This window comes from Pan troglodytes, chromosome 5 (assembly GCF_028858775.2).
Source record: "Pan troglodytes isolate AG18354 chromosome 5, NHGRI_mPanTro3-v2.0_pri, whole genome shotgun sequence".
Classification (NCBI taxonomy): Eukaryota; Metazoa; Chordata; class Mammalia; order Primates; family Hominidae; genus Pan; species Pan troglodytes.
The window spans coordinates 75261751-75274289 of record NC_072403.2 but is presented as its reverse complement, the minus strand read 5'-3'; the positions used below and the strand labels follow the sequence as shown (position 1 = coordinate 75274289).

The 12539-nt window shown below is 35.0% G+C and overlaps 1 protein-coding gene across 1 annotated transcript; it reads left to right on the top strand.

Annotated features, from left to right (window-relative positions):
• Positions 1-7510: 7510 nt before the first annotated feature.
• Positions 7511-10625, top strand: LOC107975183 (protein eyes shut homolog). The gene is made up of 2 exons (XM_054686570.2): positions 7511-7698; positions 8824-10625. The coding sequence occupies exons 1-2, from the start codon at positions 7674-7676 to the stop codon at positions 10623-10625; spliced, it is 1827 nt and encodes a 608-aa protein (XP_054542545.1). The 5' UTR covers positions 7511-7673.
• The last annotated feature ends 1914 nt before the right edge of the window (positions 10626-12539 follow it).

The window sequence follows — 12539 nt, the reverse complement described above, 5'->3', positions numbered from 1 at the left end:
CTTAGATAAACATGTGTTTTCAATATGTTTCTCTTAGTTTTTTCCAATAAATGTTTACTGACCATCGAGTACATCAGTATGTGCCAGCCATCACATTAGCCCCGGCCATTCAGTGGAAAATGTAACATAGTCCCCTGCCTAGGGGCACTGGTAGTATGCTGGAAAAGACATATAAATCAATTTGGCATAACAAAAGGAATACCATTAAAAACTATAATTATTATCATGAACCCTACATACTGATTTTGTGTGGAAAAATCTTTTTAAAAACTTAGAAACTAAAATATTTATCTAGCCCAGTAACACAGCACAAAGATATCTCAATATTACGTGTTTTGGAGCAAAGTATTCTTAACATTTGATATTTGATTATTACTAGAGTTTTTTATTATTATGGGTAAATGATATCTTCAGAATTATTCTCACTTTCTGGTTGCCATCTACTTTGCCTTTTGTCTCCCGATCAAGTTAGATAACCACATAGAGAAATATCCTATGTATCTTTTGTAGAACACTGAATCTGTTAATATCTTAATGAGGAAAACAGAAACCATTTCTAACACTTAAATAATAGAGAGAATTGGACATACAGTTGAAAAAAAAGAGAGCTGAAAATAACCAGAGGTTAGTGAGGTAAACAGAGGTCAGCAATGGCATGAAACCACTCAAAGTAGGCTGGAAAGACACAGGGAAGAGGAACAAGTCACCTGAAGGATGCTGGATTTTTTCTGTATTATGTACTCCTTATTTCTTGTAGAAAATAAGGATAAGCCACAACATTTTATCTTCAAATGTTACTGTCAATAGAGTGAAATATACGAACAGTCCACTGGATTGTAAAGTCATTGAGATAATAGAAACTGTTTTGCCCAGATCTTAAAACATGGTTTGTGATGATTAAATTTAGTTGACAGTGATGTTTGTTAAGTAGACTGTCAGAGTACAAGATTGTTTTAGCTTTATTACCTAAAATAATCAACTTTAGCTTAGAAATATTGATAACAAATCTTGACGATGTTTCATATATCAAAAGTATAGTATAGTGGTTTGAAGTGTGGGTTCTGGAGCCTCACTTCTTAGGTAAAAATCTTTGCTCTGCCATTTTCTAGCTCTATTACCAGAAAATTAGACAGGACTATGGGATAACACTGCTTTTCTTTAAACCATACTTTACTGTATTGAAACTATTAATAATTCTGCTTCAAGAGAGACTCATATTTTCAACTTGTTACATATCTGGTAGCCAATAAGCTTCTCAAATTTAATGTATTTAAACAGAAATTGTGATCTATCCTCCAATCTGTAACTGGTCTTCTATAATTTAGTAAATTTGCTTGTCTTCTTTAATTTTTATTTCTATTTTATTGATAGGAATACAAATTTACAAATCATTCACTAAACTTTTTATTCTCACCCCATACATCTAGTCCATCAGCATGTATTATAGGCTCTGCCTTCCACGTATACCCTGAATACAAACTTTACTCGGTATATTCACCATTTCCACTCCAGGTCAGTCTAATTATTTCCCTTTCCTGGATCATTGCCTGCTTCCCAATATACCTTAGCTTCCATTCTTCCCCCGAATCCAAACTCCATTGAGCGTATATTATCTACGGTAAGCTTTTTATGATATCAATAAGATTAGAACTTTCTTATTTCAAATATTCCAATGGCTTCCTATAATTCTCAGAATCAATTCCAAATTCAACAACAAACAAGTAAAGAAGCCACATTATCTGGTTTCTAATCACCTCTGTGACCTCATTTCTACCTACATGGCCTTCCCTTATTCTCTTTAACTGTCCATCTTGCTTTTGTGTAAACATATTAAGCATTTTCCTGCCTGCAGGCCTTTGCACTGCTGTTCTTTTCGCCTTTGATACTCTTTCCTAAAATACTCACATTAATTTATATCCCCGTTCAGAGAAGACTTCCCTGGCCACTGCCTCCAAAACAGCCCTTGCTGTTTTTCCTTATTATGTATTTTGGGATATTTTGTCTTAAAATCACTTATCACTAATTGATATTAATTAATTCAAATTTCTTTCCTAAAATACAAAGTATATAATGGAGAAACTTTGCCTATCTTGTTGACCAGCTCATTTCCAACAATTACAACAGTCACTGGCACTTAGATATTGATCAATAAACATTTGTTGAGTGAAGACATAGAGGGCTACACAATGTCCACATGAAAGCAGATGACCATATTCTCATAAAGCTCTAATTCAGAGGATCTTATTTGCGTATTTTTCCTCAAACATAGATTCAGAAAGAAAATAATTTTTTAAGTCATGATGTTTCATAGAAATTACTATATCATCTTGGTACCTATTAAGTTTTTGTTTGTTTGTTTGTTTTTGAGACGGAGTCTCGCACTGTCGCCCAGCCTGGAGTGCAGTGGCGCAATCTGGGCTCACTGCAAGCTCCGCCTCCCAGGTTCACGCCATTCTCCTGCCTCAGCCTCCCGAGTAACTGGGACTACAGACGCCCGCCACCAAGGCCGGCTAATTTTTTTGTATTTTTAGTAGGGACGGGGTTTCACCGTGTTAGCAAGGATGGTCTCGATCTCCTGACCTTGTGATCCGCCCACCTGGGCCTCCCAAAGTGCTGGGATTACAGGCGTGAGCCACCACGCCTGGCCCCTTCTCTTTTTTCTTAATTTACATGCATTCTGTATCCATTATGGTAAGGGATCCTGTTGACCCTGTGTTTTTGTTTGCTGTGGATATTTTTCCATTTAATGTTTAAGTTTTTATACACAGACACTTTATAGTTCTTTTGTTCTTTTATTTTTAGTTGATGCATACTAATTGTACATATTTATGGAATACATAGTAATATTTCAATGGATGTATACATTGTGTAGTGATAAAATCAGGGTAATTAGCATAATATTGAAGATATCTTTTTTGTGTTGTGAACATTAAAATTCTCTTTTAGCTTTTAAAAAATTTGTATCAAATTAAGCGTTACAAGTGCAATTTTGTTACATGACTATATGGCATAGTGATGAAATCTGGGATTTTAGTATATCCATCACTCCAATAACAGACATTGTAACCGCAAGTAATTTCTCATTATTTACCCCCCCATGTCCTCCCCCACCCTTTTAAGTCTCCAGTTTTTATTTTTCTCCACTCTATGTCCATATGTACACATTATTTAGCTCCCACTTGTAACTGAGAACATGTGGGTATTTGTCTTTCTGTGTCTGGGTTGTTTCATGTTGGAAAATGACCTCCAGTTCCATCCACATTGCTACAAAACACCTGATTTAATTCTTTTTATGGCTGACTAGTATTCCATTGTGTATATATACCACCATTTTCTTGATCCAGCCTTCACTGACAGGTGGATTCCACATCTTTGCTATTGTGAACGGTGCTGTGATAAACATATAAATACATGTATCTTTTTGATATAATGATTTATTTTCCTTTGGCTGTATACCCAGTAGTGGGACTGCTGAATTGAATCGTAGTTCTATTTTTAGTTCTTTGAGAAATCTCCATACTGTTTTCCATAGAGGTTGTCCTAGTTTACATTCCTACCAGAAGCATATAAGGGTTCCCTTTTCTCTGCATCCTTGCCAATATCTGTTATTTTTTGTCTTTTTAATGATAGCCATTCTAACTAATGTAAGATAATTGCAGTTTTAATTGGCCTTTCTCTGATGATTAGTGACATTGAGCAGCTTTTCATACGTTTCTTGCCCATTTGTATGTCTTCTTTTGAAAAAAATGCCTATTCATGCCCCTTGTCCACTTTTTTTGATGGGGTTATATTTTTTATTGTTGTTGAGTTGTTTGAGGTCCTTGTAAAATTTTAAATATTAGTTCCCTGTTGGATGCATTGTGTGAAAACATTTTTTCTCATTCTGCAGGTTATCTGTTCACTCTGTCAATTGTTTCCTTTTCTATGCAGAAGCTCCTTAGTTTAACTCAATTCCATTTGTCTATTTTTGTTTTTGTTTCTTGTGCTTTTGAGATCATACTCATAAAAATCTTTGCCTATACCAATGTCCTGAGGCATTTACTCTGTTTTCTTCTAGTAGTTTTATAGCTTGGGGTCTTACGCTTAAGTCTGTAATCAATTTTGAGTTGATTTTTGTATATGGTGAGAGATACGAGTCTAGTTTTATTTTTCTTCATATGAATATCCAGTTTTCCCTGCGCTATTTATTGAAGATAGCATTCTTTCTCTAACGTTTGGTATCTCTATCAAAAATCAGCGAGCTGTAAATATGTGAATCTATCTCTTTCTTCTCTATTCTGTTCCATTGGTCTATGTGTCTGTTTTCATACCAATGTCATGCTGCTTTAAGTTACTGTAGCTTCATAGTGTAATTTAAAGTCAGAGAGTATGATGCTTCCAGCTTTGTTCTTTTTACTTAGGATTGCTTTGGCTATTCAGAATCTTTTGTGATTCCATATAAATTCAGAATTGTTTTTCCTATCTCTCTGAAAAATATCATTGGTCTTTTGATAGAGATTTCTTTGAATCTGTAGATTGCTTTGAATAGCATGGTCATTCATAAAGTTTGAATATTTGACCCTGCCCAAATCTCATGTTAAATTGCAATCCCCAGTGCTGGAGGTGTGGCCTGGGGGGAGGAATTTGGGTCATGGAGGTGGATCCCTCATCACTTTCTGCTGGTGTCACAGTAGTTGGTGATTTCCTGTGAGATCTGGTTATTTTAAAGTGTGTGTCCCCTACCCATCCCCTCCCTGGCTCTCTCTCTCTTTGTTGCTCCTGCTTTTGTCATGTGATGTGCCTCCTCCCTCTTCGTCTTCTGTTATGACTGTAAACTATCTGAGGCATTCTTAGAAGCCAAGCAGATGCCAGCACCATGCTTCCTCTAAAGCCTGCAGAACTGAGAGCCAATTAAACCTACTTTCTTTATGAAATACCCAGTCTCAGATATTTCTTTATAGCAATGCAGAATGGTTTAATACAGTCATTGAAATAATATTAATTCTTCTGCTCCATAACCATGGGATGTCTTTCCCTTCATTTCTGTCCTCTTCAATGTCTTGCATCAGTGTTTTGTAGTTTTCCTTGCAGATTTTTCACCTCCTTGGTTAAATTTATTCCTATGTATTTCTTTTGTGTGGCTATTGTGACTGGGATTGCATTTTTAATTTCTTTTTCAAATAGTTCATTATTGGTGTATGGAAACAATGCTAAATTTTGTATGTTGATTTTTTTATTCTACAATTTCACTGAATTTGTTCATCAGCTCTAAGAGATTTTGTGGTGGAGTCTTTAGGTTTTTCTATATATAAGATTATGTCTTCTGCAAAGAGGGTCAATTTGACTTCCTTTTTTCTAATTTTAATGCTCTTTATTTCTCTCTCATTCCTAATTGCTCTTGTTGGCACTTCCAGGACAATGGTGAATAACAATGGTGAAAGTGGGCATCCTGTCTTATTACAGTTCTTAGAGGAAAGGGTTTCAGCTTTTGCCCATTTAATATGATTTCAGGTGTGGGTTTGTCATTTATGACCTTCATTATGTTAAAGTATTTTTTAATGCCAAATTTGTTGAGATTTTTTATTATGAAGTGATGTTCAATTTTATCAAATTAATTTCTGCATCTATTGAGATACTTATATAGATTTTGTCCTTGATATTGTTGATTGATATGTCACATTTATTGATTTACATATGTTGAAACATCCTTGCATGCCTGGGATAAATCCCACTTGATCATAGGGTATTATTTTTTGATATGTTGTTGTATTCAGTTTTCTAGTGTTTTGGGGAGAACTTTTGCATCTAGGTTCATCAATGATAGTTGCCTGTGGATTTTTTTTATGTTCTTGTCTAGTTTTGGTGTCAGGGTAATGCTGGCCTCATAGAATGAGTAAGGAAGAATTTCCTCCTCTTCAATGTTTTGTAATAGCTTGAGCAGAATTGGTGTTAGTTCTTTTCTTTTTTTATATATAATTTTTTAAATTTCATTATTATTATACTTTAAGTTTTAGGGTACATGTGCACAACGTGCAGGTTTGTTACGTATGTATACATGTGCCATGTTGGTGTGCTGCACCCATTAACTCGTCATTTAGCATTAGGTATATCTCCTAATGCTATCCCTCCCCCTCCCCCCACCCCACAACAGTCCCCGGTGTGCGATGTTCCCCTTCCTGTGTCCATGTGTTCTCATCGTTCAATTCCCACCTATGAGTAAGAACATGCAGTGTTTGGTTTTTTGTCCTTGCGATAGTTTGCTGAGAATGATGGTTTCCAGCTTCATCCATGTCCCTACAAAGGACATGAACTCATCCTTTTTTATGGCTGCATTGTATTCCATGGTGTCTATGTGCCACATTTTGTTAATCCAGTCTATCATTGTTGGACATTTGGGTTGCGAACTAGAAATACCATTTGACCCAGCCATCCCATTACTGAGTATATACCCAAAGGATTATAAATCATGCTGCTATAAAGACACATGCACACGTATGTTTATTGCAGCACTATTCACAATAGCAAAGACTTGGTGTTAGTTCTTTCCTAAAAGTATGATCAATTTCAGCAGTAAAGCCACCTGGTCCTGGGCTTTTCTTTGCTGCGAATTATCTAACATCAGGAATCATCTGACATTTATACAACTTTTTGGTGTGAGTTGAAAGTGACTACAGAATATGGAACTGTGAAACAACCACCACCCACATCTGAAAGAAGACTTAAGTGTTCTGCAAATTAGATGTAATCTTTAACAAATATTAGAACACTAAAGCAGGGATGCCTATTAGGTATGTCTTTATTATTAGGAAATAGACATGTATTAGTATTTTAACATCATTTTGAAATATTATTTTCTTACAAACAAAAATGATTCATATAGTATAACTTGTTTTTAACTCTACATTTATAAACGTATCTCTCTGGTCCATTTATACTTATTTATACATTATTGTAATTTTCATTCACAGTTTCTTCATGCGAAAGCTATTTTATAGGATATGGTAGAAATAGCCTTTTCATGTCAAACTAAAACATATAAAGATCATTCCTACTGCAAGCCAATACAAACTAAAATAATTTGCAAATCACAAGAATATGTTTTCAAATTTTCTGTTGCAGATACTGCATTTTACATTAGCTTCCAACTAAATTTGACTTTTAGAGCATAAAAGTTTTATAATTTGTAATGTGACTTCTTTTTTATATCCACATTAATTACCATACAGTACAAATTCTTCATTGGAAAACTATATTCTCAAAAGTAAAAATAGTATTTTGACTTAAAGTTAAAGGAATTAAGAATAAATTTGGGCATGCAACTGTGCATATCTCAAATGGAAAGGATTGAGTCCATTTTGAAATATGGGTAAAATTTACTATGGAGATTTAATTTTCAAGTAAAATATTTTATTTGAGCTATCCAATATGTCTATGGAAATGCAAATGGATCTCAAAACAAACTTTACAATTTCTCTTAGGAACAAAGAAACTGAGCTTAATTTAATTACTGTAATTGTCATTTGCAGACCTGCTCCATTGGGCTTCTTTGTGGTGATGAAATAAGGAGAATTACCTGTTTAACTCCCATCTTTCAAAGAACAGATCCCATTTCCACACAGACATATACAGTTCCCCCTTCTGAGACTTTGGTCAGCAGCTTTCCATCTATAAAGGCTACTAGAATACCAGCCATAATGGACACTTACCCAGTTGATCAAGGTAAGTAGAAGTGGGTAAGATATTAAGAAGTTTGAGTTTGAAAAAGTTGTGTGGTAAAAGCATATTTTCTGCATTATTAAAATCTTTTTTTTCTGAGATACATGATTTTTAGGGGTGTAAAATTAAGCATTATTGGTTATGACTCCTGTTTTAAGTTTTGTTTTAAACAATGTTGTTTGCTAATACTATTTCTGGATCAGTAAAAAAATGTAAATTAACAGTTTTTATTCCACTGTGTAAATTTGAATAGACAACTGGACCTCAATCCCAGCACATTTTGTTTTAAAAGGGCCTTGTGCTACTTGCATCAATGTGTCTTTACTTCATATTCTCTGAGTCATTAAGGTAAATTTATATTCCTATCAAATTATTTGACTAACACTCAGATAAAAGATATGTGCTTATTTTCCTATTGTGAATTATTTTAACAACTTCAGGCTGTTTTTTACATGTCCAATTCTTTAACTTTCTAAATCAAGTGATGTCATATTATAAACAGTACATTGTATATTAAATTCCAAATTTACTCTTCATGTAGCCAATGCCACTTCGGATAATCAGAGTAAGAATTGTAGCCCTTAGCAAGGAATTCTTGAAGAAAAAATAATTTTGAAGGCTATTGGGTATTCTAAGTAGAAATGTACCTTGTCTATTTTTCATCTATGTAATTTCTATTCTTTTAAAAAATTAAATTGAAATATAGTGTTATCTAATATAAACAGAACATTTTGCCTATTGAGGAAGTAAAACAGTATTTCTAACATTTCTAACCCGATGGGTCAAACATTCATTGGTTGTGTCAATGACAAAGAGTTGTAATTTTTCATGTGTTCTTATTCAAAGGAGTCATTTAGTTGGGAATATGTCAATTCTATGTAATGCCATTTGTTCTAACTTTAGCCCTCCCATGGAGTGTAAATAATAGGAATCTTTGCATTTATGCAGTTTGTGAAATCATTAAACTCCTCATGTACTTTTATTAGAAATATGATTTACAGAACCATATTTGTCTACATATAATGGATGTAAGGTGGCAGTGCAATTTGCCTGAGATTTATCCCAGTGCCAAAGTGGTTCGTTTCTGATTCATTTTTCTAACCTTTTTGGCTTTTTTCCTTTTTGTAGGTCCAAAACAGACAGGCATTGTCAAGCATGACATTCTCCCAACCACTGGTTTGGCAACGTTAAGAATTAGCACACCCTTGGAAAGCTACTTACTCGAAGAACTGATTGTCACTAGAGAGCTTTCAGCAAAACACAGTCTTCTTTCTTCCGCAGATGTTTCCTCTTCTCAATTCCTGAATTTTGGTATTCATGACCCAGCACAAATTGTCCAGGACAAAACATCGGTATCACATATGCCTATTCGAACTTCAGCAGCCACACTAGGTTTCTTTTTTCCTGATAGGAGAGCAAGGACCCCATTTATCATGTCTTCCTTAATGTCAGATTTTATTTTTCCTACACAATCTTTATTATTTGAGAACTATCAGACTGTTGCTTCATCTGCTACCCCAACGACTTCAGTAATTAGAAGCATTCCAGGGGCTGATATTGAGCTAAACAGGCAGTCATTACTCTCCCGTGGATTCCTGCTTACAGCTGCCTCCATAAGTGCAACTCCAGTTGTCTCTAGGGGGGCTCAAGAGGATATTGAAGAATATTCAGCTGATTCTTTAATTTCAAGAAGAGAGCACTGGAGATTGCTCAGCCCCTCGATGTCTCCCATTTTTCCTGCTAAGATAATTATATCTAAACAGGTAACCATCTTAAACTCATCAGCTCTGCACCGGTTCGGTACAAAAGCCTTCAATCCCAGTGAATATCAGGCTATTACTGAAGCTTCAAGCAACCAGAGACTCACAAACATCAAATCACAGGCTGCTGATTCTTTAAGAGAATTAAGCCAAACATGTGCAACATGTTCTATGACTGAAATAAAATCCTCTCGTGAATTCTCAGATCAAGTTTTGCATAGCAAACAGTCCCACTTTTATGAGACATTCTGGATGAACTCAGCGATATTAGCCAGCTGGTATGCACTAATGGGAGCTCAAGCTATCACTTCTGGGCATTCATTTTCTTCTGCTACTGAAATAACACCATCAGTGGCATTCACAGAAGTGCCATCTTTATTTCCTTCTAAAAAGAGTGCAAAAAGAACAATTTTATCCTCATCCTTGGAAGAATCCATTACCCTATCAAGTAATTTGGATGTTAATTTACGTTTGGATAAGACTTGTTTATCCATTGTCCCTTCACAAACTATCTCTTCAGACTTGATGAATTCTGATTGGACTTCAAAAATGACTACTGATGAACTGTCAGTATCAGAAAACATTTTAAAACTATTGAAAATAAGACAATATGGCATAACTATGGGACCCACTGAGGTACTAAATCAAGAGAGCTTATTGGACATGGAAAAAAGTAAAGGATCTCATACACTGTTCAAACTTCACCCAAGTGATAGTTCTCTGGACTTTGAGTTAAACTTACAAATTTATCCGGATGTTACTTTAAAGACATATTCAGAAATTACACATGCAAATGACTTCAAAAATAATCTGCCACCATTGACAGGCTCAGTGCCTGATTTTTCAGAAGTCACCACCAATGTTGCATTTTATACAGTTTCAGCAACTCCAGCACTTTCAATACAGACGTCTTCCTCCATGTCTGTAATTAGGCCAGATTGGCCATATTTTACAGATTATATGACCTCTCTTAAAAAAGAGGTCAAGACTTCTTCAGAATGGTCCAAATGGGAACTTCAGCCTAGTGTGCAATATCAGGAATTTCCCACTGCAAGCCGGCATCTCCCCTTCACTAGATCTCTTACTTTGTCTTCACTGGAATCCATTCTGGCACCTCAACGGCTGATGATTTCTGGTGAGTTTCTCAGTTTCTGTTCAGTAAACTTTTAGAAATGAGTTTCTTTTCTACGGAGAAGAAAGAGCCTGTCATGGTCACCGGGTGCTCTAAACAGCCTCATTGTAATCAGGGCAGCAGCCAGTTCAATGGAGAAGGCACCTGCTGTTGTACCTGACACAGATGGTTATTCTTTATGCACTGCCACAAAGGCTACCAGATCAATACAGTAGTAGGTTGGAGACAGCTATACTGCTGGCAAGCAATCAGAAACTGAACTAGTTCAATTCATTATGACAGATCTCTCAAAGTTTAGAAATAACTTTTATTATTCTCATTTCTTGAAATAGCTTCTTTGTCAGGTTGAACACAATATAACATACTCTTTCTAACGGTATCTTCAGTGGTAGCATTTTTTTTTTAATATGGGAAAGAGGAAATCACTGGAACTTTCTTGAGATTTCCTATCCTCTATGGCATGGTATATCATTTTTAAATTTAAAGTTTTTTGTTTCATTTTATATAATTCAGAATGTAAGTTAATTTCATGTATTTTATTTAACAAAAGCACTATGCAAAAATTGAAGGAGATAATATCTGTGAATTTGAATTCAGAGCCTTGATATATTAATGACAAGCCAGTTTTCTCATATAACAGTTCTTACTTTAAAGCGTATTTTAAATCACTAATCTCCCCTTGTAATTGCTATCAAATTGGTAAGGATGTAAAAAAGGAAAAAGGTTAAAGAATTGTGTTTACCAGAAAGAGAAGATTTTTCATTATTTTAAGAAGTTCTATCTTGTGGAATTTTCAGGTGTTACTTCGTGGCAGTGAAATTAATTTTCCTTTGACAATAAACTTATAGTGGTTTGTGTCTGTGTACGTATGGTTGTGTGTTTTTGCTTCATATATTACCCCAACGTTTAAAAGGTTTTAGGTGTGTAATTTATGGCTGAAAATTCAGTAACATGAAAGAACAGGTCATTCTATTTGGTATATCATATATTCAATATGATATAATTTTGTCTACAAAATTTCTTAAATCCATGATAAAATTAATTACAAATTTAAATGTGGTATTCTCCTTGTACTTTTACAGGCTGATAGCTTGTGGTTTATCTGTTATAACTCACATACAATGCCTAATACATCATTTCTCACATATAAGGTTCTTGGTAAATGTAGCAGAGTTAAAACGTCTCTCAAACAATTCATCCCATAGCCACCTCTTGGAAATAATCAGGGCACAAATTCTTCATTATTAGTAAATAAAACATTAAATTTGGTCTTTTTAAACATAATCTTGCTGCTTTTCACTTTTCCCATTCTTCATTCCCATTGCAACTATTCTTTATTTTGACCTCACCTACATCTCCTAATCTCCTTCCAGTTTTTCTTGCCTTTCTAGTCATTTAGTCATTATAATAAATCATTTGCAAGGCATTTGTTGACATTTTCCAATATGTTCATCCACCGTGTTGATCAGAGTCACATCAGCGAATAAGCAGTCTAACTGGGTATTTGGGGAGAGTTTAATATGGTAATTACTTATTAAAATATGGGTAGAGTTTAAGGAAAACTAAGGATCTTACAGTTCTCAAGAGACCAATAACAGCAAAACCAGCATTGGGCCTAAAGAGACAGAGGTAAGAGAAGGACCAGAACCTAAAATGGAAAGCTTCTAGGTTACAGAAGGTGTGGCCTTTGGAAGTAGGACACAGGTAATCCAATAAGAACAGACAGGGAGGAGACTAGAAAATACTAGACAACCCCTTTCCTGTTGTCTTCTAGTCTTCTGCAGGTGCTTCTTATTAACCAAAGCTGTTCAGTAGCTGGAGGCTAAAGTCAGTCCTTTGAATTGATCTCTAGTGTTTAGAGGGTAGAATAAACAAGGGTGGAAAGAAGATCGGGAAGAGCGAATGTTGATGTATTAGAGTCCTACATTTGTCAATTTGCAGCTGGTATTTTG